Below are 27,941 nucleotides of genomic sequence, written 5' to 3'. Positions count from 1 at the left end.
GATAGGAAAACTTTGGTAAAACAGCTAACTTCAACCCAACAACTATTACCCCACTTGCCACCACACCAGGTCAAGTAGAAAGAGCAAGGCTAAGCACCAGGATTGGCTCATCTAAAAGATGCACCTTTTCTGGGGTGGCTGAGGGATGCTATTTTTGGGCTGAGGAGGGGCCATATCCATGGCCCCTTCCCAGTCTGAGAATAGCAACCCACAGCTATATGTTTTAGCTGAGCTGGTTATCAAAAATGGGAGGGAGCCCATGCCCTTTTTTTAATTATTTATTTAAAAAATCAGCTTAGGAACCCCTCTATTTTTGATAACCAGCCAAGATAACGCTGACAGCTGAGGACTGCAGCCCGCGGGTGTCGGTTTTGCCAGCGCTGTTTATCAAAAATAGAGTGGACCGCATGTCTTTTTTTACAGTGTGTGCTGGCCAATCACAGCCATGCCAATATGTGACATGGCTGTGATTGAGTAGGTAGTGCCCACACAGCAAAGCTTGTTGAAAGACTCCTTACAACAAACTTTGTTCGAGCTGCCAAACCTGAACAGTAAGACTAACTTTCTGGATTAGTCCGGTTTGGGGTCTGTGCATGGACACTAGGTGTTCAGTACAGAGCCCGGTCTTTAACATTCTGGTTTTCCCATCCCTAGTAAATAGCATTCTGAATCTGCCCAGTGCCGGCCCTTTGATCTCCACTGGTGTGAGGAAATTAACTCCTGGCAGCGTTCAGGTTTCAGTCACAGGGGTAGCACCCTCGCAGATTCAGTCACCACTCTGTGTATAAAGAGTGGTCGCCGTAACCAGTAACCATGCCCCCAGCACTGACTAACAGCAGACTCTAATGCTGAGCTGCTATCAGCCACTGCATGGTTAATAGCATTTTTTCATGTGGCAGGTTCCCTTTAAAGGAAATCTGTCACTAGGTTTTTGCCACCTAATCTGAGAGCAGCATAAGATAGAGACAGGTAACTTGATACAAGCAATGTGTCACTTTTCGGGCTGCTTGTGACTATTAGATTTAACCATTAGTAGATTGTTAGAGACATTAGTAATGGCTGTTTCTGTAGAGTGTAAATAGCAGTAACCGGTAGTGTTGAGCGATACCGTCCGATACTTGAAAGTATCGGTATCGGATAGTATTGGCCGATACCCGAAAAGTATCGGATATCGCCGATACCGATACCCGATACCAATACAAGTCAATGGGACACCAAGTATCGGAAGGTATCCTGATGGTTCCCAGGGTCTGAAGGAGAGGAAACTCTCCTTCAGGCCCTGGGATCCATATTAAGGTGTAAAATAAAGAATTAAAATAAAAAATATTGATATGCTCACCTCTCCGGCGGCCCCTGGACATCACGCTGGTAACCGGCCGGCTGCTTTGATTAAAATGAGCGCCTTTAGGACCTGCGAATGACGTCGTGGCTTCTGATTGGTCGCGTGCCGCCTATGTGACCGGCACGCGACCAATCAGAAGCCGCGACGTCATTCGCAGGTCCTTAATTCCTAGAATTAGGAGTTTTGTGAATGAGAATGACGTCGCGGCTTCTGATTGGTCGCGTGACGGTCACATGGGCGGCACGCGACCAATCAGAAGCCGCGACGTCATTCTCAGGTCCTAAACGCGCTCATTTTAAACAAAGAAGGCTGCCGGTTACCAGCGGTGATGTCCAGGTGCCTCCGGAGAGGTGAGCATATCAATATTTTTTATTTTAATTCTTTATTTTACACATTAATATGGATCCGATACCGATTCCTGATACCACAAAAGTATCAGAACTCTGTATCGGAATTCCGATACCGCAAGTATCGGCCGATACCCGATACTTGCGGTATCGGAATGCTCAACACTAGTAACCGGTCAAGAAGATAGTTATCTGACAGCTGATCAGAGGAGAGTTAGCCAAGTGTTCGGGTATGTGCACACGTCAGGATTTCTTGCAGAAATTTTCCTGACAAAAAACGGACATTTCTGCCAGAAATCCGCATGCGTTTTTTTCACGTTTTGAAGCGTTTTTGATGCGTTTTTGATGCGTTTTTTGTGCGTTTTTGTGCGTTTTTGTGCGTTTTTTCCCAAATGCATAGCATTGCGGGAAGAATGCAGAAAATCCGCAAAAAAAATGAGCATGCTCATTTTTTTACCGCGATGCGTTTTTTTCGCGGGAAAAAACGCATCCATGTGAACAAAACATGCAGAATGCATTCTAAATGATAGAATGCATAATGTATGCATTTTTAATGAGTTTTTATAGCGTTTTTAGCGTGAAAAAACGCGAAAAAAAATCGCAAAAAAACCTGAACGTGTGCACATGGCCTTCCAGCAGTTTAGAGATAATGGGGAGATTAGGGACAGGTCTGTAGTTAGTAGCACAGTTCTGGTTGAGATATTTTTTTTTAACTAACAGGTGTATGATGACAAGTTTAAAGGAGGAGGGAAAATACCAGAAGAAAGAGAGAAACTAAACATTTTAGTTAGGAGGATAGTGACAGCTGGGGAGAGGAATTGAAGGAGGTGAGAGGGAATAGTGCCAGTGGTGCAGGTAGTAGGGCAAGAAGAAGCGAGGAGCCTGATAACTTCTTCTGTGACCTGTTGAAAGACAGAAAGTGAGCTTGATGAAGTGTGGGAGGAAGAAGATGCATGATATTAGAGGATTAGGAGAAAATTTCCAGCCTGACATAGTCAATTTTGTCTTTGAAATAATTGGTCAGATCATCAGCGCTGAAGTTGATGATACGGGAATGCACTTTAGGACTGAGGAGAGATTGAAAAGTGTCAAGTTTTGTTAAAAATACTATTTTAACAGCAGGAGACTATCCCTTTAGGACTAGTAAACCTGCTGCCATGAAGTCCTCCATATTCCCCAGTTCTGTATAACCCCACCGCCCTCCACTAATTGGAAGCTTTCTGCCTATCTACAGTGTACGCAGAAAGCTGCCAATCAATGGTGTTGTTCTACAGAGCTCAGCGTTCAGAGTACTGGTAGATCTGCAACAGATAAAACCAAGAGTTTAGAAAAATTGAAGCAAGCAGAAAAGTAAGTGATACATCCCTAAAATCAGGGTCTATGCTCCTACATAAAGCTGCTCTCAGACGGGGGTTGCAAAAACCTGGTGGAAAATTCCTGTGATGTATTGTACACAGTCTATTCAGAGTCTTGTGCTTGGGTGCGAGGAAGACACAGGAGACACAGGTTTAGTTTTGACTTGCTTGTATTACTGCATACAAGTATGCCACAGGGAAAAAGGTTTTACACAATTACAGGTACACAGGCAGGAGACACGGCAGGAGACACGGCAGGTCAGAGTAAACCTTAAGTTCAACATTAAGCACAAACTGGTTCAGAGTCTCTCTCTTACTTCCCTGGTAAATGTTGTTTAGCAAGCAGCAGAGTTCCAGTGTCCACAAGTGTCCCAGAGATCCACAGTAGGAGATGGCTGGATTACTAAAGGTACCGTCACACTTAGCGACGCTGCAGCGATACCGACAACGATCCGGATCGCTGCAGCGTCGCTGTTTGGTCGCTGGAGAGCTGTCACACAGACCGCTCTCCAGCGACCAACGATCCCGAGGTCCCCAGTAACCAGGGTAAACATCGGGTAACTAAGCGCAGGGCCGCGCTTAGTAACCCGATGTTTACCCTGGTTACCAGCGTAAAAAAACAAACAGTACATACTTACATTCAGCTGTCTGTCCCTTGCCGTCAGGTCCCTGCACTGACTGCTGGCCGCAAAGTGAAAGTGAAAGCACAGCACAGCGGTGAGTCACACAGCGGTGACTCACTGCTGTGGCTGTGCTCTGCTTTCACTACGGCCAGCAGTCAAGGCAGGAACCAGACAGCAAGGGACAGACAGCTGAATGTAAGTATGTACTGTTTGTTTTTTTACGCTGGAAACCAGGGTAAACAGCGGGTTACTAAGCGCGGCCCTGCGCTTAGTTACCCGATGTTTACCCTGGTTACCAGTGAAGACATCGCTGAATCGGTGTCACACACGCCGATTCAACGATGTCTACGGGGAGTCCAGCGACGAAATAAAGTTCTGGACTTTCTTCCCCGACCAGCGATCTCCCAGCAGGGGCCTGATCGCTGCTGCCTGTCACACTGGACGATATCGCTAGCGAGGACGCTGCAACGTCACGGATCGCTAGCGATATCGTCTAGTGTGACAGTACCTTAAGTCCAAGACTTCCAGGAGCAGGTCACAGGCTGACTGCAGACATGATTTAGAAGCACTGATTGAACAGCTAAGGCTGCTTAAAAAGGCAAGAGGCAGATAACAAGGTGGAAACATAGAAGGTAGAAACTCCATATTGACTCAGGGCAAGGTAGCTGCAGCAGGACAAAGCAAAATGGCCAACGGAAAAGTTAGGTTTCAATAACAGAAAGCAACAGCAGATATAGCAAAGATACTGAGAACCTTAAAATTCCCTTTAAAGGAGGGTTTTCATCCAAAGATTATAATTTAGTGTAAATAGGTCATATAGACATAATATAGGGTGTCTGCCACTCCTCTGTTATCCAGACCAGTCACTGCAAGTTGTGGTTTACACTCTGGAAGACTTAGCAATTTCACTTTAAGGAAATGTGACATCAGAAATTGACCTATTTTTCAATCAGGTTGGATTCCTGTAGCTTCCTCCAATAACAACATTTATCTGCTGCTGTGTTGGCCAATGGAGTCACACCAAGAAGCTGATCGCCAAGAAGATCAATTCTAAATGGACACACCCTTAAATTAGAAAACTGTATCATTAATTAGTGCTACATACTTTGTTCGAGAATTATTTTCATAGATCATTTTTACAGTTACCATTTACATTTTCTGTGGGAACAGACATACACTCTACAGTATATTTACTGGAGTTCCTTTGCACATTAACAGTTGTTCCATGAAATAGTAGAGAATATAGTTCAGTATGCAGATTATATATCTGAGATAGTAATTGTGCCAAGAGAACAGCATGGCAATTACGGAGACTTTCATTTCTTTTGGGGGCTAGAGCAAAGCTTTGATGACCAGATGGTGGCATGACACCAGGAGAAGGATATTTTTAGAAGGTAACATTCTCAACTTGTATAAAATTGCAGTATTATGCCTGCAAGGTACAAATTAGTTTATAAAACTTTACTTTTGTTGGCCTTAACTCATATTTCTCATGGAGATTATTGTGGATACTTGTTGCTGCATAGAGTTGAAGTTATAAGTTTACAAACGTCTTAGTTACATTAATTAAAACTCAGTTTTTTTTATTCCTGACATAATCGGAGTATACACTCCCTTTCTAAGGTAAGCCAGGATCACTACTATATTTTAAGAATGAGATTTGTCATTGTAATAGTTGACACAATCATTTAAGTCACTTTATATTTCTTCCACCGTATTCCCAGTGGCTTAGAAGTTTGCAAACCCATGGTTAGTATTTGTACGACTACTGTAACACCTTTGGTTAATCTTGCACAAATTTTTCTAAGTTGCTGGAATTATGATCCATTCCTTCTGACAGAGCTGATGCAACTGATACAAGTTTGGGGGCTCTATGCTCGTCACTAGTGTTGAGCATTCCGAAACCGCAAGTATCGGGTATCGGCCGATACTTGCGGTATCGGAATTCCGATACCGAGATCCGATACTTTTGTGGTATCGGGTATCGGTATCGGATCAATAGGGATGTGTAAAATAAAGAATTAAAATAAAAAATATTGATATGCTCACCTCTCCGGCGGCCCCTGGACATCACGCTGGTAACCGGCCGGCTTCTTTGTTTAAAATGAGCGCCTTTAGGACCTGAGAATGACGTCGCGGCTTCTGATTGGTCGCGTGCCGCCCATGTGACCGTCACGCGACCAATCAGAAGCCGCGACGTCATTCTCATTCACAAAACTCCTAATTCTAGGAATTAAGGACCTGCGAATGACGTCGCGGCTTCTGATTGGTCGCGTGCCGGTCACATAGGCGGCACGCGACCAATCAGAAGCCACGATGTCATTCGCAGGTCCTAAAGGCGCTCATTTTAAGCAAAGAAGCCGGCCGGTTACCAGCGTGATGTCCAGGGGCCGCCGGAGAGGTGAGCATATCAATATTTTTTATTTTAATTCTTTATTTTACACCTTAATATGGATCTCAGGGCCTGAAGGAGAGTTTCCTCTCCTTCAGACCCTGGGAACCATAGAGGATACCTTCCGATACTTGATGTCCCATTGACTTGTATTGGTATTGGATATCGGTATCGGCGATATCCGATATTTTTCGGGTATCGGCCGATACTATCCGATACTTTCAAGTATCGGACGGTATCGCTCAACACTACTCGTCACACATTAATTGCCAGGGACAATGGGCACCTACCTTGTCCCTGGAGCTAGCAGAACCCTAGGCTGTTCTTGCCCCCTGGATTACTCCAGAAGATTGAGACCTCGTGATCTTGTACCTTGCTATGCTCTTATAATAACACTTATCTGTTCTCTCTCTCACCCAGGGAGATATGGGATGGAAGTGCATAGGATAACACAAACCAGACAGACAAGGGTAAACAGACAGGGATAAAAGAAAACTACAGTCATACAAATACACTCACAAAGCAACCAAATGGGAAACAAGGAATGTGTAGGTGGGAAAAACCAAATGGGAAAGGATAGGGAGGAAAATGTACAAACCAACTCCATGCAGAAAGCTCTGGAAAATCACTAAACAAAATACCTGCTACAAACACTGAACTTCTCCTTCAACTCCAATCCAGGAAGTGGAAAACTATCATTGGCAAAGAAGGAGCCAGGAGCTATGTTCTTAAACCTGCAGGGAGTAACAAAATCAGAACAGCTGATACAACAAAGACAGGGAACTGCAGGAGTACCATTAAGCAATTTAGCCCTTACAGCAACAGCACAATGAAAGCCAGAACTACTAATAGAATGATGAAGGTGTTTTAACTACCGCAGGTGTCACCAGATGCTGCAATCGTCTGACCCCAGTCTGTCGCGGTATCCCCGTGACAGCTCGTACAAGCTTTAACAGTTTTCCCCACAAATTTTCTATAGGTTTGAGGTCATGTCTATGTGATGGCCACTGCATTACCATCAGTTTGTTGTCTTTAAGGCTGCTTTCACACATCAGCTTTTTGCCATCAGTCACAATCTGTTGTTTGTTGAAAAAAGGATCCGTTGCAGATTTTGAAAAACTGATGCGACGGATCCGTTTTTTTGCAGGATCCGACTAGCTGATCCAGCTAATTGGATCCTAAAAAAATTGGAGCATGCTCAGTTAAGAAAACAGAATCCGTCACTGAATAGGCTTTCATTCTAGCAAACGACGGACGGTGACGGATTCGTCGTTGTCCGTTTTTTCGACAGACACAAAAAACGTTACTATGTGCATTTTCTCCGGCCGCCGGATAAACAATTTTTGACAGATCCGGCAAACGACAGATGAAACGTGAGGCAATCCGTCGCAATCTGTCACTAATACAAGTCTATGAGAAAAAAACGGATCCGGCGGCAACATTCGCCTGATCCGTTTTTTTCAAAATTTGCCAGATTGAGACTGACGGCAAAAGACTGATGTATGAAAGCAGCCTAAGTCATTTTCCTACAACTTTAGACTTATGTTTGGGAACATTGTCCATTTGGGAGACACATTTTTGCTCAATCATTAACACTCTGGCCAATGGATTGAGTTGTTTCTTTAATATGTCTACATAATTTTCCTGCCTCAAAGTGCCATTTATTTTTTTGAATTTCACCATTACCCTCTGCAGGAAAGTTCCCCCACAACAAGCCTCCACCTTTTCCCCCATACATCTATTTTTGTTTCGTAAGAACAGAAGTTCTTCATGTCCAGTTGCAATTTGTAACCCAATTGACTTCTTACTTACAGAGCGGTTTGTTAAGGGTTGCCGATGTAGGATACATTTTGTTGTTGACATTGCAAACTTTGTACGTATTTCCTTCCATCGTCTTCGGGTAGTTTGCAGTATTTTTGGATTCATTAGTATTTTTCACACCAAAGTAGGTCAATGATTAGGAGACAGAATATGCTTCCTTCTTGAACTCTATGATGGCTGCATGGTCCAATGGTGTTTAAACTTGCTTATTATTATTTGAACCGCTGAACGTGGTACCTTGAGGGATTTCGGAGATGCTCCCAAAGGTCACAATGGTTCACAATTCTTTTCTCATGTCTTTGTTAATTTATTTTGATTTCCCATGATGCCAAGCAAAGTGTTAAGTAGGTCTTGAAGATATGCCTTAAAATACTGCTATATTATATACACCTCCGATCAACTCAAAATAGTATTTCATTAATGAAACTTCCTGTTTATGAATATTCATTGGAAAAATTGCTTGGGTCGTGTACTGAGTAAATATCCAAAACAAGGAGCTTAAACTAAAAAATCATAACATGGAATTTGCTGATTACATAGGAATATACAGTATATGAGTTTTAATGACCTCCCATTAAGTGGGAAAAAAAAGCAACATGTTCATTAAATTTGCGGAATTGCGGGGATTCCGCACACCTAGGAATGCATTGATCTGCTTACTTTCCGCATGGGGCTGTGCACACCATGCGGGAAGTAAGCAGATTATGTGCGGTTGGTACCCAGGGTGGAGGAGAGGAGACTCTCCTCCATGGACTGGGCAACATATAATTGGTAAAAAAAAAAGAATTAAAATAAAAAATTGTGATATACTCACCTTTGATGGCCCCGGAGTCTTCCCGCCTCTCAGCGGTGCATGCTGCCGCTTCTGTTCCTATAGATGCTCTGTGTGAAGGACCTGCGATGATGTTGCCGTCTTGTGATTGGTCGCGTGACCGCTCATGTGATCGCTCACGTGACCGCTACGTCATGGAAGGTCCTGCACACACACCATCTATAGGAACGGACGCCGCTGAGGAGATCGGCTGTCTGCAGGTGAGTATAACCATTTTTTTTTTTATTATTATTATTTTTAAACATTCATGCATAGGCAGCATCTATAGTAAAAAGTTGGTCACACTTGTCAAACACTATGTTTGACAAATGTGACCAACCTGTCAGTCAGTTTTCCAAGCTAATTTCGCTTGCAAAATGCTAAAAAAAAACGCAAAAAAAATGGGGAAAAAATGCAAAAAAAAAATACGGATTTCTTGCAGAAAATTTCCGGTTTTCTTCAGGAAATTTCTGCAAGAAATCCTGACGTGTGCACATACCCTTAACCTAAGACTAATAGATGACATAGAAATTCAATCAGCGCTCATTGTGTATACAGCAATCATAGTGAATGCGTATCCCCCACACAGATTGCATTATTGTCGGCAGCACCTTGCTGTTTACACAGGAAGATTTGCTGCCAAGAATGAATCAATGATTTTTATGTCCACATAAATGATGCACTCAGCAGACAATCATTTGCCTGTTGGTTGTTTCGCCACTGGGCATGTTTACATGGGCAATGATCGGTAATGAGGCTAGGTAAGCATGGTATAGGGACAGATTAACCTCGTAGACACCAGTTTATTGCTAAGAGTGAATACACATACTGTCATATACTGTTTTCCACTAGTGGGACAAAAATAAAAAAAATGAACTTCAATAAAGTTTCTAAACAAAAAGGCTCAAAGTAAAAAAAAAAAATTTCCACAAAATGCAGTTTTATTTTTCAATATTGGTAAAACGTGTGAATACATCATACTGCTCCATTCATAGCAGTTCATATAATAAAAGTAACCTGTAATTGAACTATATAAAATACAGTTTACTTTTAACTTCTCCCCATTAAAAAAAGAAACATTTTATAAAACTTTATAATTTTCCCCACATTTTATCTAACTGGCCATCCCAAAAATAAAGTCTACGTATTGATGACAAAATAATATTCATTTTTGTCATGCTGTGACTGTCTCTGGGAAGGAAAAGGGGCCTCAAACTATCCATGGAACTAAGACCCTAACTATCTCTGTCCTAGGGGTACTCTTGAAGGTAGAGAGGCCTGGGTCTCTGACCTTGCTATGCTCCTCTTAAACCCTAATACGTCCCCTCCCCCACCCCTTGAACCATGAGACTGAAATGTAAGGTAAACAAAACTCAAAGACAAAACAGGGATAGCAGAAAACCTCTGTCAGACAAAAGCACTAGCCAACAATAGGGATGATATGAACAGGGAAGAATACACTAAATGGGAATAGTGACCAAGAGATAAACACACACATACTACAGCACACTACCGATCACTACTGCAAAAACTGCACTCCAACCACTTAGCTTTTGCACTCAGCAAAAGATGACAAATCTTTCACCAGCAGGGACTAAAAACCCAAAGCCAGTATATAGAGGGAGTAAATGATAAGCAGTTGCACCTGAGAACAACTAGGCAGTATGGTTTCAGCCAACAAGTCCTTAACCCTCTCAGCAGTGAAGGAAAGGAAATCCATTTAAAATAAGACACGAATCACACCATCTTTAACGAAGACCTGTGATTAGTTACCAGACGTGACCGTCTAACTCCAGATCTTCCAGGGGGATGTGATCCCCTTTCGACAATTTTTTGCATGAAATGTGCTGTTATTGTGCAAAAAAATGGAAAAAAAACCTATTTTTAAAATGTAGCATGCTAAAAACATGAAAAAAATTCCTGCAATATTTAAATTATTTAAATTTCAAAATATGCTTGGTAAATATGTTTTGAAATATGCTATAAAGATAATTGATAATTTTATTCTAACTATGTGTTGTGAATACAGCAGCTTTATGCAGGATCTCAACTAATGCAGCTGTAAAGTTTGTGATTACTCATATTCTGGCCAACACTATATAAACAACTGTAATAAATATCAATGATAAAACCACTTATCATTTTTATCAATCATGCTACCTGTAAAATCATTGCAATCTTTAGCAGGATCAATAAATGTAATTGCCACTTTAACAACATTTGCCCTTATACATACAAGGCAATGCTGCCGGCACCCAGAGAATTGTAATACAGAGGTCATACAGTTAAAAGTGTCCATCAGATACTGAACTATATTCTTTTGGTACCACATTGCAAAACTTCTAGGATTGCTACATTTTTTAAAGAGGACCTGTCACATGCCATAAATATGTCATATTTTTTAATTTGTGTACATACAATAGTTTTCCTGGATCTTCTTTCGTTTTTTCCCTTTGCTCCAGTACCTCTCCATCCCTGAGATATGGACCATTCTTCCTTGTATGTAAATCTGCTCTTTTAGCCAAGTGGACGTGGCCCTGAATTTTTCTGTGTTGAAGGCTAAAAATGACTAGTTTTATAAGCAAAGTACAATGGGCCATATATCAGGAACAGAAAAGGACTAGTTTTATATGCAGGGAAGAGAGGGCCATATACAGTATCAGGAGCGGAAAGTAGTAGACACAAAAAATGAACAATGCCAAATTCAAGAGACTAGAGGCATTTACACTGGGTAAAAAAAATATTATCGAAAGTGATGAAACATCTTTAAACCATATATAATTCAATGCATTTTGGTGGTATGGGTTATTCTTATTTTTTTTTAGAAATATACATTTATGGAAAACCATGTGTATGTGACACCAGCTTACATATAGGAGTTTGTGTAGTAAAACACACTGAATATGGTGACATAAGAACACTTTGCTCATGGTGATAGTGTAACTTACAATAAAGGTACGAATATATAAAGCATATTCAGAAAAGTGAGCTAATAATGTGTAAAGAAATGTAGTCGTGGGTAAAATATTGATTTGGGTCTCACCTGAAAAGCTAAGATATAGCCTCCATGGTTTAATAAACCTCTTGATAAATCACAAGTTTGCTCTTTACATTGACTGTCCACTCTGTTTATTCAGATCCCAGACAAACAGTCAATCAACTTCTTTGGCTAGAAACAAGTGAAGTTTATTATCACATCTTCAGGACAGTGACAGCCCAACAGATGACAAATTTCTCTTTCATCCATAATATAGGCCATCTCTGAGGTGGAAGCAATAAATCAATGTCTCCATTAAATCCGTACGACATTGTTGGCATACCTGATTTCACCCTTGTACAGTCCCTGTGGATTCTTTCAGTGTTCTAGCTAACCTCAAGTAAAACTTTACAAACCTAGAAATCTAGAGAAATTGAAACCATAAAGGAGAATAGAGTAACTTTTCTGCAACTGAGCCAAACTATAATGCGGAGTACGTGAGCCGCAGCACGCAGGGTTTGGTTAATTACTGTTGAACAATGGGTGCTTTTTCAATAATTGGACACAAAATGTATGAAGTTTTAGGATCAGGGCATTCTGCACGTCCCAATATATGGTTAGAGAAATCATTCCTGCTGCACAGTTTTATTTCACGTTGCTTAGGTGGCACCAGAATATTTTGCAGCCATTGTCATCATTTGCATTAGTTTCTGTTCTTAAAGGAGATAAAATTCTAGCTTTCCTATGTCAAACATTCACAGAAACAAAACAATTTAATATTCCTATAACTATTCTTATGAGCAAGAAAATCCAGATGCTAAGGATTTTTATCAATCTAATAAATATTGTTAAATAGTATGCAAAAAAACTGGCTTGCAGAATTCCAAAATAACTTTAAGGGTATATTCCCACGATACGGAAGTGGCAGCACATGTCTGCTGCCTCCAAAGCGCTGCCGTCTATTGAATGCAGGTAAGTCTGCATGTGTTCACTGAACCGCGTGGATTTACAGCATTCAATACATTTCTATTGATGCAATATCTGTTGCGGAGACTAGCATCTCCACAAGAGAAATGGAGGTGCTGCAGTCTTGAAGACACGCCACGTCAGTCTCCGCGGGTGATCCACAGGGGACTAAGCACGCATAGTGGAGATGAGATTTCTTGAAATCCAATCCAGTATGCTGTAACATCTGTCCGCTGTGGGTTTGAGGCTGCTCAATTATGCAGCGTCAAACCCACAGCAATTCCTGATTGTGGGCTCGCAGCCTAAAACATTGAGTGTATGTTCACACACAATCATTATTTGACCATTGTTGACTTTATCAAGCATAACAATAATTTGAACCTCAAAGCTTTACATTATCTTCCTGATGCAAGTAAGATTCAATGAAAATTGAAAAATAAAAAAGTGTAAATACTTAAAGGGGTTATCCACTACTAATACAACCCCTTCTTAAACTAATTGTGCAACCTATCTCTTGTTTCCAAACTTTTTTCCCTTTTCAAATCTTGATATTTTTTGGGGGTAGATTTCATAGAAATGCTATTTGCTGAGTTATGTTGAAAAAATGTAGAAAAAATATATCCTGTTAAAGTAATGGTCATTAGTAGTGACATTTCAGAAAGTTGCCTGATCCCATAGTTATTGCATTCCAAATACACTGTGTAACCTGGTACACGCATACTCTTTCTGTTAGGAATTGAACACATAAGAGCAGCAGAACACAAATCCCATGGAAGTGGGCATATCTACATTATTTTTAATGGTTTCTAAATGAGATATTCAGTAAGAACCTATAGAAGGCTTAGATGCCCATGTATTTAGTTATTTAGTGTACTTATGGAGCGCCCCCAGACGCAGGGCCGTGGGTTACTCGGTACCGGTCCTCTGCTGGCTCAGTTCTGGGGATGTCACGGTGGCTGGACCCGGTCTGTGACCCTGCTAAGGGGCGTCCAATAAAAAGTGATACGAGTCTGTCAAGGTTTTGTGACGCCACCTGTGGTATTCGGTCAGGGTGACCGACGCTGCTTGGGGCCCACTCGGGTGATGTGATGGCAGCTAGATTGTAAACCTTCCCACAGGTGAGGTATGTCCCCAGGGTTTCCCAGTAAGCTGGATGGTGATGGTGTGAGGTGCAGACAATAACGAGGACACAGGGTTGCAGTCTCTTTACCTCTTTACTGGTGACTTCAGGATCCTCAATCCAGAGCACTATTAACAGGGCAGTCTGAGACCGGCCGGTCCGAAGGCACATCCAGAGTTCCCTTTGCAGGTGGAAATTGTTGCCTACCACTAGCGCCTGTGTGTTGTAGTGCTTCCCTGCTGAGCATTCGGGATAGTCCTCACAACTTCTATTCTCGTTCGTTCCAGTTCTTTCTAGTTCTTTCTATTCTCCGTCCCCCAGGTTTGTTATGGCTAGGACGCACCCGTTTGACGGGTAGGCTCGGAGCTCTTCTGGGACCCTAGAGACGCCCCTCTCCACGGTTGCCCCCTATGTCTGCTTGGGTGATGTAAGGTAGACAGCCAACCTATAATTACCTGTCCTGCGATTTGAAGTAAGGCATAAAGTCAGTTACTTCCTCGGTGTTCCAGGCACCGGCTACGCGCCTCAGTAGGATGTTGCCGTTCTCCAGGCATGACTCCTACTGGCTCTCCTTTGTGCTTGATCTCGTTTCTCACTGTCCACAATATCCTTCGCTTCGTGTCCTTTCTTAGGATACCGCCGCAAGGTAGTGCAGGCGCAGTTCCATAACGTTCTGCCTTGTCGCTAGGTTCCTGCCAGGTTCCCACTCCTGACAGGGACCCCCCTGAATCTTCCCTGCAACACCCCCTGCCACGGGATGTTGCCTGAACAAAACCCAGTCAGCTTCTGTCTAACTTCCTATCCAACCCCTAGTTTTACCAGTGTGTGGAGTGGACTAATAAATAGAACCTTTTGCTCCCCCTAGTGGCCGGAGTGTGAAGTGTAATGTGTGCTGGTGATACCTGGTCAGGTGAACTCCTTTAGTGCCATCAGACGTACCATCACTCCCCTTAGTGGCAGAGCGACGTTACTGCAACGACCAGGTCTCTGGGGCGCTGCACTTATGTATTATATCTGATACCATATCACTGAAGTATCTGAAATAATATCTGGTCAATATTAGTGAATAATGGGTGTTTAGATTAGGGCAGGTAGAGCTGGCCGTATTATCGATCCAAGACATCAGATTGCACCTGAACCAATGTTATGTGATGTGACCATGCACATGTCCAATTTTGCTGCAAAATTGCTGTATGTCCAAGTTTGATCCAATGTTTGGATTGCAGTCGACCATGCAAGTGAATGAGTGCGTGGAAATCTTCGGATTGCACACAAATGACATCCGCACTGACACAATGGAGAAGATGGAGAAATGTTGTTGTTCTTCTTCTTCTCCTCATCTTCTGCTGCTATGGTTCACTCATCCAAGAGAATGAGATCACACTAAGCTGATGCTCTGATCAAACTCTGATCTGTATGACCTGGAATGGAGTGACCTGTGAATTCACAGTAAGGAGTTTAGAAGTTCAAATTCACCTCCAGAACAGTTGACTCCATTGCTTAGTCTCCTCTTATCTTACATGTGACGGCACTGCCAGGAATTTGAATATTTCCTTGGCAGGATTTTTGCTTAATGTTTAATTTCCCTGCATTAGTTGGGAGTAAGCAGCAGAGATTCATACTGTCACTGATTGCATAGTGTGAACTATCACTTTCTTATTGGCACCTAATGAAGACTGGACTCTCCCATTGTTATTCATTCAGATATTCAAGTGTGAATACAACTCTATGGAAAACGCCCTTTTCTCCCATCCAGGGTTGTTTAAACTGTGTATGATGATTTAGATATTTACAGTAGTCACCCTATATAGTTGTGTGAGAAAGTGTTTGCCTCTTCCTGATTTCCTATTCTTTTGCATGTTTGTCACATTTAAATGTTTAGATCATTTTTTTCCTGGTTAATTTGTTTGTATGCACATTATGCATTTTCTATGCACAATTTTTCCAGTAATGCAATTAATGTTTGGAGAGTTGAGGGGATTTTTAAATAGTAAAATGTATGCCAATTTATATCATTTATCCTCTTGAATTTGTTGGTTTGCTTGTTAAGGCCCCTTCACACTAAACGACGCTGCAGCGATCCAGACAACGATCCGGATCGCTGCAGCGTCGCTGTTTGGTCGTTGGAGAGCTGTCACACAGACCGCTCTCCAGCGACCAACGATGCCGGTAACCAGGGTAAACATCGGGTTACTAAGCGCAGGGCCGCGCTTAGTAACCCGATGTTTACCCTGGTTACCATCCTAAAAGTAAAAAAAACAAACGCTACATACTTACCTACCGCTGTCTGTCCCCGGCGCTGTGCTTCTCTGCTCTGGCTGTGAGCACAGCGGCCGGAAAGCACAGCGGTGACGTCACCGCTGTGCTTTCCGGCCGCTGTGCTCACAGTGAGTGCAGAGAAGCACAGCGCCGGGGACAGACAGTGGTAGGTAAGTATGAAGCGTTTGTTTTTTTTACTTTTAGGATGGTAACCAGGGTAAACATCGGGTTACTAAGCGCGGCCCTGCGCTTAGTAACCCGATGTTTACCCTTGTTACCAGCGTAGACATCGCTGAATCGGTGTCACACACGCCAATTCAGCGATGTCAGCGGGAGAGCCAGCGACCAAAGAAAGGTCTCGCCCTCTAGCCCCGACCAACGACATCACAGCAGGATTCTGATCGCTGCTGCGTGTCAAACTAAACGATATCGCTAGCGAGGACGCTGCAACGTCACGGATTGCTAGCGCTATCGTTTAGTGTGAAGGTACCTTTAGTTTTGGACTGTTTGTTTTTCTACTATGCTGAAACTCTGATCAGAGTTTGTTCAAAGTGTTGTGTGCATAATCACCCCGACTCTCTTGGATGAGAAGATCTACGTCCATCTGCACCTGTCCTAACAATGTTCATTTAACATGGTAATAATATTTGTAAAATATCAAGTTCTTCATTTTAACCTGCAAGAAAAGTAAAATTCAGTGTACTGTAAAACTAATTTATGATCCTGATGTCTGAGGAGTGTCATTACTTTGTGAGCTGTGTAAACCGCATGCTTTATTATAACAGAAAGGCATTTTTTTATTTATCCCAGTAGTCAGTTTATAACATTTGTTAGGGGCTCAACTTTGGTTTCTGTGGAACATTATACGTCTCCATTAGAAAGATTAATAGCATTGGTACAGTACCAAATTAGAAAAAATTATTTGGGCACAGAATGGACAAAAGCAGGCAAAAATAAAAGTACAATGGACTCCATAAAATATACTCGGCAACAATACAGAAATGCTGTGCAGATATAATTATTCGGCTTATTGTGATTTTACTTTTCTACATCTTACAATGTTCTCGTAAACCTACTTGTCAATGGAAAGGTTGTAATTACAAAATGTTGAAATGGAACCAAAATCTTTAGTTTCCCATTGGATAGAGTGTAAATTACACACATTCTACAGTCAAGAGTCTATCATTCAAATATCTTAATTCTTCATCCACAATGATGATGAATTTCTTCATTTTGAATAAATACCACCCTTTAATGATCTCCCTTTATTCCTTTGTGTCTAAGTTATGAATTTTGTATAGGAAACATCAGTTTGTATTATGCTTATGATGGATATTCTTGATTTAGGTGTATCTGAAAGTTTTCCCAAGATTTCTACCATGTGAAATATATATATTTTTTTGCTTTGGTTGCAAACACCAGAGCTGCCAATAGCACAAACAATGCAAAATGAAATGTGGATCCCATGTTTACTTACAATGAAAGCTGCAACACAAATAGGTTTCGGAATCCTCCCACCAAGTGCATTGTTTGAATTTGTGCAGTTTTTCCTCGAGACTACTTAATTGATTCCATCATTTTATTCTAACTTCATCTCACAGTTTTCCAATTGTTGCAATGTTGCTTCCTTTCCAACTTTTAATTACATTAACAAAACGAGAAACAGTTAATGTATTTTAGATTGAATATCTACATTTTTTGTATATTGTTATGAAAACATATTTTTTCTGGGACCGGTGTTATCTTTTACATACTAGTAACAGGCGAGTATGCTTAAGATATCTCCTTCCCTAGTTCTCCTATGTGCCAGGCTACTCCTACTTTAGCTTTTCATTGTGCCAGGCCCCTTTTTTATTACGGTAGCTTCTTTTTGTGGCTAACCTCTCCGAAGCCATGAGCCTGCCCTGACTTGAATAACAGCTGCAAGTTGACATCCAAAATTTTCTCTACTCTATAAAGTGAATCTGCTGGTGTATGTAGTCCTGTTGTTAGTAAAATGCTATTAACTCTTACCGATTGTGCCAGTGATACCCCTCCTTCTCCACACTCATCACATTAAGCAACTCATTCTTACTATTCTTTACTGGAAGGATGGTGCATGGAAGCATAAGAAAATTTTTTGCCAACGTCTTGGCACAGGACCATAGGTAGTGGGGCAAGTGTGGAGAGTTTCCCAGTGCTATCCTTCTTAGGAGAGAGTCAGCAGAGCACTCGTGTGCTCTCTATGAGAAAAATGTATCTCCTGAAAAACAAAAGGATTGGAAATCTAATAGGTCAGATCACTCAGATGAATGTCAGGCAAGAGTCATCAGGACCTCAATAAAATCAGACAAATCCCACCGATATCGGTAGGTTCGAACACATTTACTCTAATGTCTATCGAGGCCGTAAGTGCCGGGAGGTCCCAACATACCACCCTGCCTTGCCTCCATGGTATACAGATACAAGACTTAGCTATCAAACCGAACATTTATCCAGGTAAAAGAAAGCTTGAATATGCCTCTGTCCAGACCACTCAGGCCCTGCGCTAGAAATGATTGTATATTTTGTTCTAGGATGTTCCTTTACATATGGACCAGATGAAAGCCAAGTTTAGCATAATAACTAAGTTTGGTTGTGATGCTTTTGTAAGGATTGCAAATACTTCTCATCAATAAAGATATAACGATCAGATACAGATATTCTGAAAAGATTATGCAGATTCAATTTCCTGACTAATGAATCTGTTCTATTTAATGAACGGAATGCAACAAGTATATGGAACAACAGTAATTGTCATTATTCTGATCAGAAGGATATATTTGTACCCACATGATACATTAGCTGAGATAAATTGTATTTTTATAGACAAAAAAAATATTTGCATCATTTACTGTATACAAAACAGGTTTGAATATTCAGAATCACATGTAACACATATACAGTATGTATTATACATATGTATGAACCGCTGTGTTGTTCCATATAAACTCTCTCCATGGGGAATCGTATCCCGGTGAATTTTCGCAGCCACTCAATGCCTACAAAGCAGGCCCAGTTATGTTAGGAAATTGGAAAAATAAATCATGCAACAAAAACAGCAGAAAAAGACAAGGAAGAGCAGCGGCGAGAAATATGGCTCCTGTTCAGACTTTCATCTCTCAGTTAAGTTTTGCTGTGCAGGAAGCATGTGTTTAATCACTGTACTTGACTAAATTTATCTTCCCTCAGACTAGCGTAGATATTTCACCATTGTTCTGTAGGTTAATTCTTGCTGTCCTCAAGGACTGTCGGGCAAATAGACCCATGTAAGCCTGGTCAAGTGTACAGCTGCAGACGTGAATTATTGCCTCTGTATTCTGCTTTCATCCTGTTCTCAAGTCTTTAACTTTCTTTTTCAGCTTCTGTCCAGGGTCCCTGGGAGAGGGCTATTTCACCAAATAAAGTGCCATACTACATAAAGTAAGTGCCATGTTCCCTATGCAAATATTGAAAATATTCTAATGTGTAATGCTGGAGTTTTCAAGTCTGTTTCTTCAAATTGGTCTTTGAAACTTTGCTTCTTGTGACTCGGGCTACGCTATAGCCAACACTGTTTTAATGCTATGTAATGACTTAAAAAGACGCTGGAGTCTGAGAGTATACTGCATTAAGGTAGCATTCCTTACAAGGCTCTAAATCATGTGATATTTGCTTGGTGACCTATATAAAATGAGTTAGTAACCTTGTTCTCCCTTGGGCAGATGTCTTCATTAAGTGCGGTCATCGCAGTTAACGCAGCCCTGGTCTCAGATTGCTGGTCTAAAGATTTTCTTTTCCATGTACAAAATGATGCAACCTAATTGCTATTGCCGTTCTCTAGAGGTCATGTTATTTAAAACTCGATGATAAAACAACTCTGGCTGGCACTGGCCTTCTTGTTTCAAGCACCAAAACTGATTAGATCTGAGCCACAATTACTCCTTAGTCGGCACTGTGAAATGCCAAGTACCTTTCCAGATCATGCATGTGTAAGTAAACCACTATCTGACAGAATTCTAAACCTTCTTTCGTAGTGGGACAATCGAATTCCAAGGCAATAGATCCCTCTTTGCTACATTATCCGCTTAATATAATATCTACCAGGTAACTATGATTGTACAGTAGGGTACTTACCCCAGTGAAATATTATAGGTATATATTATAGGTTATGTTATAGGTTATTGTTGATTTATAAGGGTTGCACTGGTCAAAAAGTAGCACTGCATCCTCAGGCAGCAGTGAAACCGTTTCCACTGAGTGTGTGGGTGTAGTCTGTACATTCATGTGTTCTGCATTCAGGACGCATACCCTCAAATGGTGCAGAAACCCACAATGTATTACAATCACTAGGAAGAAAGCAGTCCATTTTCTAAAAATAAAAGTCTTTGCTGATGAAACCAGTATAAAGTACGTGCAAGAGATAGCAGTCCCAAAACTTAGTGTTCACATCTTCTTCTGTCTTACAGAGAGGCACAGACATTTTGGTTACATGTGGCGACACTTCTTTTACTCACTTCACTTCACTCATATAAGCAACAACATTACGGCAATACGACTTGCCTGACTTAAAATACACCATTCCATTTGTCTGTCCTTCACTCATCACAGGCCTCTCAAGTGATACTTTGCTCCAGCCTGACAACTCCAGTATTTATTCACGATGACTTACAGTCCTGGCCTACAAGTTGCCTTCCATTTAGCTCCACCTCGCTTTTTTAATGTGGCATGGAGCGGGAGCCGTGGGCGAGGTACTTGACTCTTATGTTCTGTCAAGTTACATGAAGGTGGGGGTCCTTGCTGTGTGTGCCGACTTGTTCAAGGAGGGAGACCCCGAATTCAAAATAAACTATTTACTGAACATTAACTTGGGGAGGATTACATAGAGTAGATAGTTGGTACATATCTTCTCAATTGTTTCCTTGATAATCTGTAACATTCTCCTCACACAAATTCAATCCCTTTCTCTCTTTACTTGTTCTCTGTCATCACTATTTCACCACAACCTAGCTTGACAATACTGTTCAGCTAACAAGAGTCCTTTGCTCAACCCACGGTTCCACATCTTCTTTCCCCTTTGGGAATCTATGGTACCAGTATGGCTGGTACTTATCTTCTCTTCTACTGACACTCTGGAACTCTCGTCTGGGGCACTCTCTTCGTCTCGTGTACTACGTCCTGTTTAGGCCCTTTACAACTAGGAGTTATAAACTTTGGGACATATTGCTAGGCGTCCTCTTCCAGGAACTGTCACCGGTGAATCACTCTGTCTCTCAGTCACTCTTTGTTTCTGCTTCGAATGACGCTCTCTCTTTCTCCTTGTCTCCTCTCCATACTAGGGGCACCCATGAAATGCGGCATTGCTCACACCAAATCTTAGATATGGCCCTTTCTAATGTTCTAATAGGAACTGTTTCTAGTCCCTTCAGCCTATCCCTTCCCACTCTGAGCTAGTCCCAAACATTAACACACGCTTTCCCTACTGTCAGACAGCACACAACGTTAACATAATTAACACAAGTCATCATTCATATTACACAACTTCAAAATATAATTGTTCTTCAAGGAACGCTGGACAATATGTCAATCTCCTTACACTTGTGCTGCCTCTGGGTTACCTACTAGATAATTTGAATAGGGATGGATCTGCAGTACCCGGCTACTTCCACTATAGAAATAAAGGAGCTGCTGTGTTCCAGCAGCATAAACAGAAAAACTTAAGAAGACACTCCTACTATTTATAAAACTTTTATTATAATATGATAAAAGTGCAAGGCTAAAGAGTCTAATAGCATTACAGAGAGTGGATTGGGCAGTGGGGCTAGCTCTATAACAGTCTCACCCACTTTCCCTATCTTTCGGCGTAGGTTGGCACCCTAATATTGTGATATGGCGCCCCTGCTCACTGTCAGCTCTCCCTCTCTGACCCTTATTATGCTCTAAATGTAAGCACCAAAAATGTGTGATAAGCTGACTGTTAGGAGTCGAGTTTCCTCTGCTGCACAGGGGGAATCTCGATCCGTGTCTGCTGCGGTCTCCCATTCTGCTTCGGCCACAGTGGGCTCTGCTCAGCGGAGGCGTCGCTCCCAGCGTCTTGCTGGGACTGATTCTGTGCAGGGGGTTACTGCTGCCTTTTCTGGCTCTCCTGTTGTACCCTGCACTGATCTGCGGCGAGCGGGCTTCTCTGGGACTAAGTCCTTATTTGCACACACTGAGCATGCCCAGGGCAAGATCTCCCGTTGGAGATGGAGGGTCACATGCTCAGGCACTGCAGCCAATCCCATTGGTCCTCTTGGCAGGTCCTGAAAGGGCAAAATTTCTGTAGCTACTTCCTGTGCTGCAACTATATAAACTGCGCATGACCGCACGGCCATGCGCTAGTATTGTCTCGTTATCATGTGTGTGTGTAGATGGATGTATGTCGATGGATGAAAGCTCCTAAGTATCCCTCCCTAGTGTTGTTGACTGTTCGCGGATGATGGTAGCTATCTAGCACCCGACTAGCCATCTACACGTAACACACATCACAGCGTCCTGTGGCTGTGTCCACCAGTACGGTGCCGTGCGCTTCCTCTGCGCTTTCCTTACCCAAGCCTGGGTGGTTAGTGGCGTCTGTCAGTGCGGCACCGCACGCACTCTCGTGCCTATAGTTTCTATTTAATAAGTTTCCTTACACACCCAGTTGCGGTGTTGTGCCAGCAAGTGTTTAATCGGACTTCAATCCTGTGTAGGGGTTGAGTTCGCTGACTCCTTGCTCGCGCTCTATGTGCGGTACTGCGGTCCTGTGACGCAACAGGATCGCTTCCTTCACACAGGGTGAAGTTAACCCATGTGTGTATACTTAGTACCGCCATATAGTCCGTCTTACTAGCAGCAGGGTCTTTTACCTGCACGGTGGACCTCGGACTGCGAACGCACCTAGTTTCTTATCATCTATACTTGGTGCATTCCGCCAGTCCTTAACATAATACTAGCGCCAAGGTCTGGCTAGTAAATGGCGGACATTCAGCAATCTTTGCGGTATATCCAGCAGCTGGAGGGTAGGTTGGCGGCTCTCGAGAGCTCAATCTCAGCTGTGGATGTTACCGCAGTTGCTGTACAGGCTGCTAGCGTGGCTGCAGCAACCTTGTCCACTGCCACCCCTGTTCCGACATTATCTCGCCTCCCGTTGCCAGAAAAATTTTCTGGAGATTGCAAAACTTGTAGGGAATTCGTGAGTCAGTGCTCTATCCATCTCGAGCTCCTGGCTGCACGTTTTCCTACAGAGTGGGCTAAGGTGGGATTTATAGTCTCTCTCTTGTCGGACAGGGCGTTGGAGTGGGCTACGCCGCTGTGGGAGCGTGGTGATCATGTGGTGCAGAGTGCTCCGTTGTTTCTGAGCACTCTGAAAAAGGTCTTTTTAGGACCCCAAGTCACCCATGACACAGCCCTCCAACTACTGGCATTAACTCAGGGTGAGTCCTTGGTCAGCCATTTTTCCGTCCGCTTCCGTACTTTAGCTTCTGAGCTGGAGTGGTCAGATAAAGCCCTTATCCCCATATTTTGGAGGGGCTTGGCTGATCACGTTAAGGACGCTCTGGCCACTAGGGAGATTCCTGCCACACTGGAGGAGTTAATAACTGTCTCTACTCGTATTGACCTCCGTTTTAACGAGCGGAGGTTAGAGCGAGCCCAGTGTAGGCAGAGGTTTCGGCTGGCTCCCACCTTCGCCAAACCTTTGGAATCTCCAATCCAGGCATCTGAGTCACATGAGGCCTTAGAGGTGACACGAGCGGGATCCAAATCTCAGTCCGCCCGTGCACATAGGGTCCGTCATGTTTGCCAGCAGTCAGGACATCTTGCCTCCAAGGGTCCTCAGTGGTCGGGGAAACGTCAGCGTCTAGTGGCAGTTGGAGGAGGTACACTAGACACGGCGACGTTTGCCTCAAAGTTGTCCTTCAAGGGGACAATTACCATAGCCCCATCCACTCTTATGGTCGAGCTATGCGTGGATTCTGGGGCAGAGGGTAATTTTATGTCTTCCTCTTTTGCCCAGTGTCACGCAATACCCTTGGTGATGCTCGCCAAGCCTGTAACCGTTCGAGTGGTAAATGGGTCAACTCTACCCTCACAGATTACCCACCAAACCATTCCTTTCACGCTTTCTGTGTCTCCATCACATCAGGAGATAATCTCCCTATTAGTCATTCCTGAGGGAATTGATGAGGTCCTGTTTGGGATACCATGGCTTTGCTACCATTCTCCTCATATTGAGTGGTCCTCTGGGAGAATTTTGGGATGGAGTAAATCCTGCGAGGGTAGATGTCAAAGGGAGTGCGTTCAGGTTGCTACTACACAGGTACCCGCAGATCTTTCCTCTCTCCCCAAGCACTATTGGCCCTATGCAGACGTGTTCTCCAAAAGAGCTGCGGAGACCCTTCCGCCTCACCGCCCCTATGACTGTCCTATTGACCTCTTGCCTGGTGCTGAGCCTCCCCGGGGTCGAGTCTATCCGTTATCTCTCCCGGAGACGGAGGCAATGTCTCAGTACATCCAAGAGAATCTGGCAAGAGGATTCATTAGGAAGTCAGTGTCACCGGCAGGAGCTGGGTTCTTCTTCGTACAGAAGAAGACTGGAGATTTACGTCCATGCATAGACTACAGGGGTCTTAACGCCATCACCGTTAAGAACAAGTACCCATTACCCCTGATATCTGAGCTGTTTGATAGGCTACGGGGAGCGAGGATATTTACTAAGTTAGATCTGCGGGGTGCTTACAACCTGATTCGCATCCGTGAGGGGGATGAATGGAAGACGGCTTTTAACACCAAGGATGGGCACTATGAATACCTGGTGATGCCCTTCGGGCTCTGTAATTCCCCAGCCGTTTTCCAAGACTTTGTGAACGACATCTTCCGGGATATGCTCACCACCTCGGTCGTAGTCTATCTGGATGATATTCTCATCTTCTCTCCAGATATTGACTCCCATCGGAGAGATGTTCGCAAAGTCTTCGACCTCTTACGGGCAAACTCCCTCTACGCCAAGTTGGAGAAGTGTGTGTTTGAGCAGGAGTCCTTGCCTTTCCTTGGTTATATCATCTCTGCCCAGGGTTTGGCTATGGATCCTGCCAAGCTACAGGCTGTAATGGACTGGCAGGAACCCCATTCTCTTAAAGCGGTGCAGCGCTTTATGGGGTTCATTAATTACTATCGCCAGTTCATTCCACACTTCTCAACTTTGGTAGCTCCCTTGGTTGCCCTCACCAAGAAGGGAGCAAATCCCAAGTTGTGGTCAGAGGAGGTCTCCAAAGCCTTTCTCTCGATCAAGTCACACTTTGCTAGCGCTCCCATCCTACATCGCCCCAATGTTGATAAACCATTTATCTTGGAGGTGGATGCCTCATCCGTTGGTGCTGGAGCAGTCCTTTTCCAAAAGGATGCTTAAGGTCGGAAGCATCCTTGCTTCTTCTTCTCCAAGACCTTCACACCAGCGGAGAGGAATTATTCCATCAGGGACAGGTAGTTGCTAGCCATGAAGTTGGCTTTTTCAGAGTGGAGACATCTCTTGGAGGGAGCTCGCTTTCCCTTCCAAGTCTTCACTGACCACAAGAACTTGGTATATCTACAAATGGCCCAGCGGCTGAATTCTCGCCAGGCTAGATGGTCCCTGTTCTTCTCCCGGTTCCATTTTACTCTCCATTTCCTCTCCGGGGAGAAGAACGTTCGTGCGGACGCTCTCTCCCGCTCCGTGGTGTCATCGGAGGAGGAGGAGGAGGAACCTCGGCTTATTGTCCCTTCTGAGAGCCTGAGAACTGTAGCTCCGGTTTTGCTAGAGTCTGTGCCCCCGGGCAAGACTTTCGTACCAGCTAACTTGCAACCGGAGGTTCTCTCTTGGGCTCACTCCTCCAGAGTGGGTGGGCATTTTGGGACCAAGAGGACATCTGAGCTTTTGGCGAGAACATACTGGTGGCCGCATATGGCCCGAGATGTCAGGGACTATATTCAGGCGTGCGTTTCTTGCGCCCAGAATCGGTCTCCTCGGCAATGGCCTGCTGGGTTGCTTTACCCTCTACCGGTGGCAGACAGGCCCTGGGAGATGGTCGGGATGGACTTTGTGGTGGGCTTACCCAAGTCGCGTGGCTGCTCCATTATTTGGGTTGTCACCGACCATTTCTCTAAGATGGTGCATTTGGTGCCGCTTCCTCGGTTACCCTCAGCACGGGCCTTGGCGGTGTTGTTCATTAAGCACGTTTTCCGATTGCATGGCATGCCTGATAAGATTGTCAGCGATCGGGGTCCCCAGTTCGCGTCTCGGTTTTGGAGAGAGCTCTGCCGTTTACTCAGCATAGAGTTAAACCTCTCCTCTGCATACCATCCCGAGACGAATGGGTTGGTGGAGAGAACCAACCAGACTCTGGTGACATATTTGCGACATTTCCTCTCTGCTAGGCAGGATGACTGGGCATCTTTGCTACCTTGGGCGGAATTTGCCCTGAACAACGCCGTAGCCAATTCCACTGGTCAAACTCCCTTTCTCCTTAATTACGGCCAGCATCCGCGTGTCCCTGTGCCCATGCCCGTGTCATCCACCGATTCTAGGGTGGCAGACTGGGCGGTGGAGGCACGTGACATCTGGGACCGCACACAGGATGCCATCCGGGCCTCCAAGGAGAGAATGAGGGTTTCGGCTGATACACACCGGCGCCCCGCTCCGGTCTTTGCTCCTGGCAACTTAGTGTGGCTCTCCGCCCGTAACATCAGGCTGCGAGTTGAGTCCACTAAGTTTGCTCCTCGCTACATTGGCCCGTTTAAGGTTCTGGAACAGGTCAACCCTGTGGTCTACCGTTTGGCTATTCCTCCACGCCTTGGTATCACCGATACTTTTCACGTTTCCCTCTTAAACCCATTCATTTGTCTCGGTTTTCTGAGTTATCTGCTGGGACATCGGGTTCATCCACGGATGAGTTTGAGGTGAATGCTATTGTGGGGTGCAAGGTGGTACGTGGCAAGAAATTTTATCTGGTGGACTGGAAGGGTCACGGCCCAGAGGATAGAACCTGGGAGCCTGTGGAGCACATTCGGGCTCCGCTGCTTATTGCGGCTTTTGAGCGTAGTGAGGCTCAAGGAGGGGGGGCCCTAGGAGGGGGGGTAATGTTAGGAGCCGAGTTTCCTCTGCTGCACAGGGGGAATCGTGATCCGTGTCTGCTGCGGTCTCCCATTCTGCTTCGGCCGCAGTGGGCTCTGCTCAGCGGAGGCGTCGCTCCCAGCGTCTTGCTGGGACTGATTCTGTGCAGGGGGTTACTGCTGCCTTTTCTGGCTCTCCTGTTGTACCCTGCACTGATCTGCGGCGAGCGGGCTTCTCTGGGACTAAGTCCTTATTTGCACACACTGAGCATGCCCAGGGCAAGATCTCCCGTTGGAGATCGAGGGTCACATGCTCAGGCACTGCAGCACATCTCATTGGTCCTCTTGGCAGGTCCTGAAGGGGCAAAACTTCTGTAGCTACTTCCTGTGCTGCAACTATATAAACTGCGCATGACCGCACGGCCATGCGCTAGTATTGTCTTGTTATCATGTGTGTGTAGATGGATGTATGTCGATGGATGAAAGCTCCTAAGTATCCCTCCCTAGTGTTGTTGACTGTTCGCGGATGATGGTAGCTATCTAGCGCCCGACTAGCCATCTACACGTAACACACATCACAGCGTCCTGTGGCTGTGTCCGCCAGTACGGCGCCGTGCGCTTCCTTTGCGCTTTCCTTACCCAAGCCTGGGTGGTTAGTGGCGTCCGTCAGTGCGGCACCGCACGTACTCTCGTGCCTATAGTTTCTATTTAATAAGTTTCCTTACACACCCAGTTGCGGTGTTGTGCCAGCAAGTGTCTAATCGGACTTCAATCCTGTGTAGGGGTTGAGTTCGCTGACTCCTTGCTCGCGCTCTATGTGCAGTA

The 27,941-nt window shown here is 44.0% G+C and overlaps 1 protein-coding gene across 2 annotated transcripts in view; it reads left to right on the top strand.

The window, feature by feature from the left end:
• The window catches only part of DMD (dystrophin), a 4,179,683-nt gene that overhangs the window by 3,662,168 nt on the left and 489,574 nt on the right, over positions 1-27,941 (top strand). For both annotated transcript variants that reach the window (XM_069757653.1, XM_069757654.1), the window contains one exon: positions 19,394-19,454. In XM_069757653.1, the coding sequence (XP_069613754.1) occupies positions 19,394-19,454 (61 nt within the window). The remainder of the gene's footprint in view (positions 1-19,393; positions 19,455-27,941) is intronic.

This window comes from Ranitomeya imitator, chromosome 3 (assembly GCF_032444005.1).
Source record: "Ranitomeya imitator isolate aRanImi1 chromosome 3, aRanImi1.pri, whole genome shotgun sequence".
Classification (NCBI taxonomy): Eukaryota; Metazoa; Chordata; class Amphibia; order Anura; family Dendrobatidae; genus Ranitomeya; species Ranitomeya imitator.
Note: the sequence above shows the minus strand (reverse complement) of the source record. Positions and strands in the feature narration are given on the sequence as shown.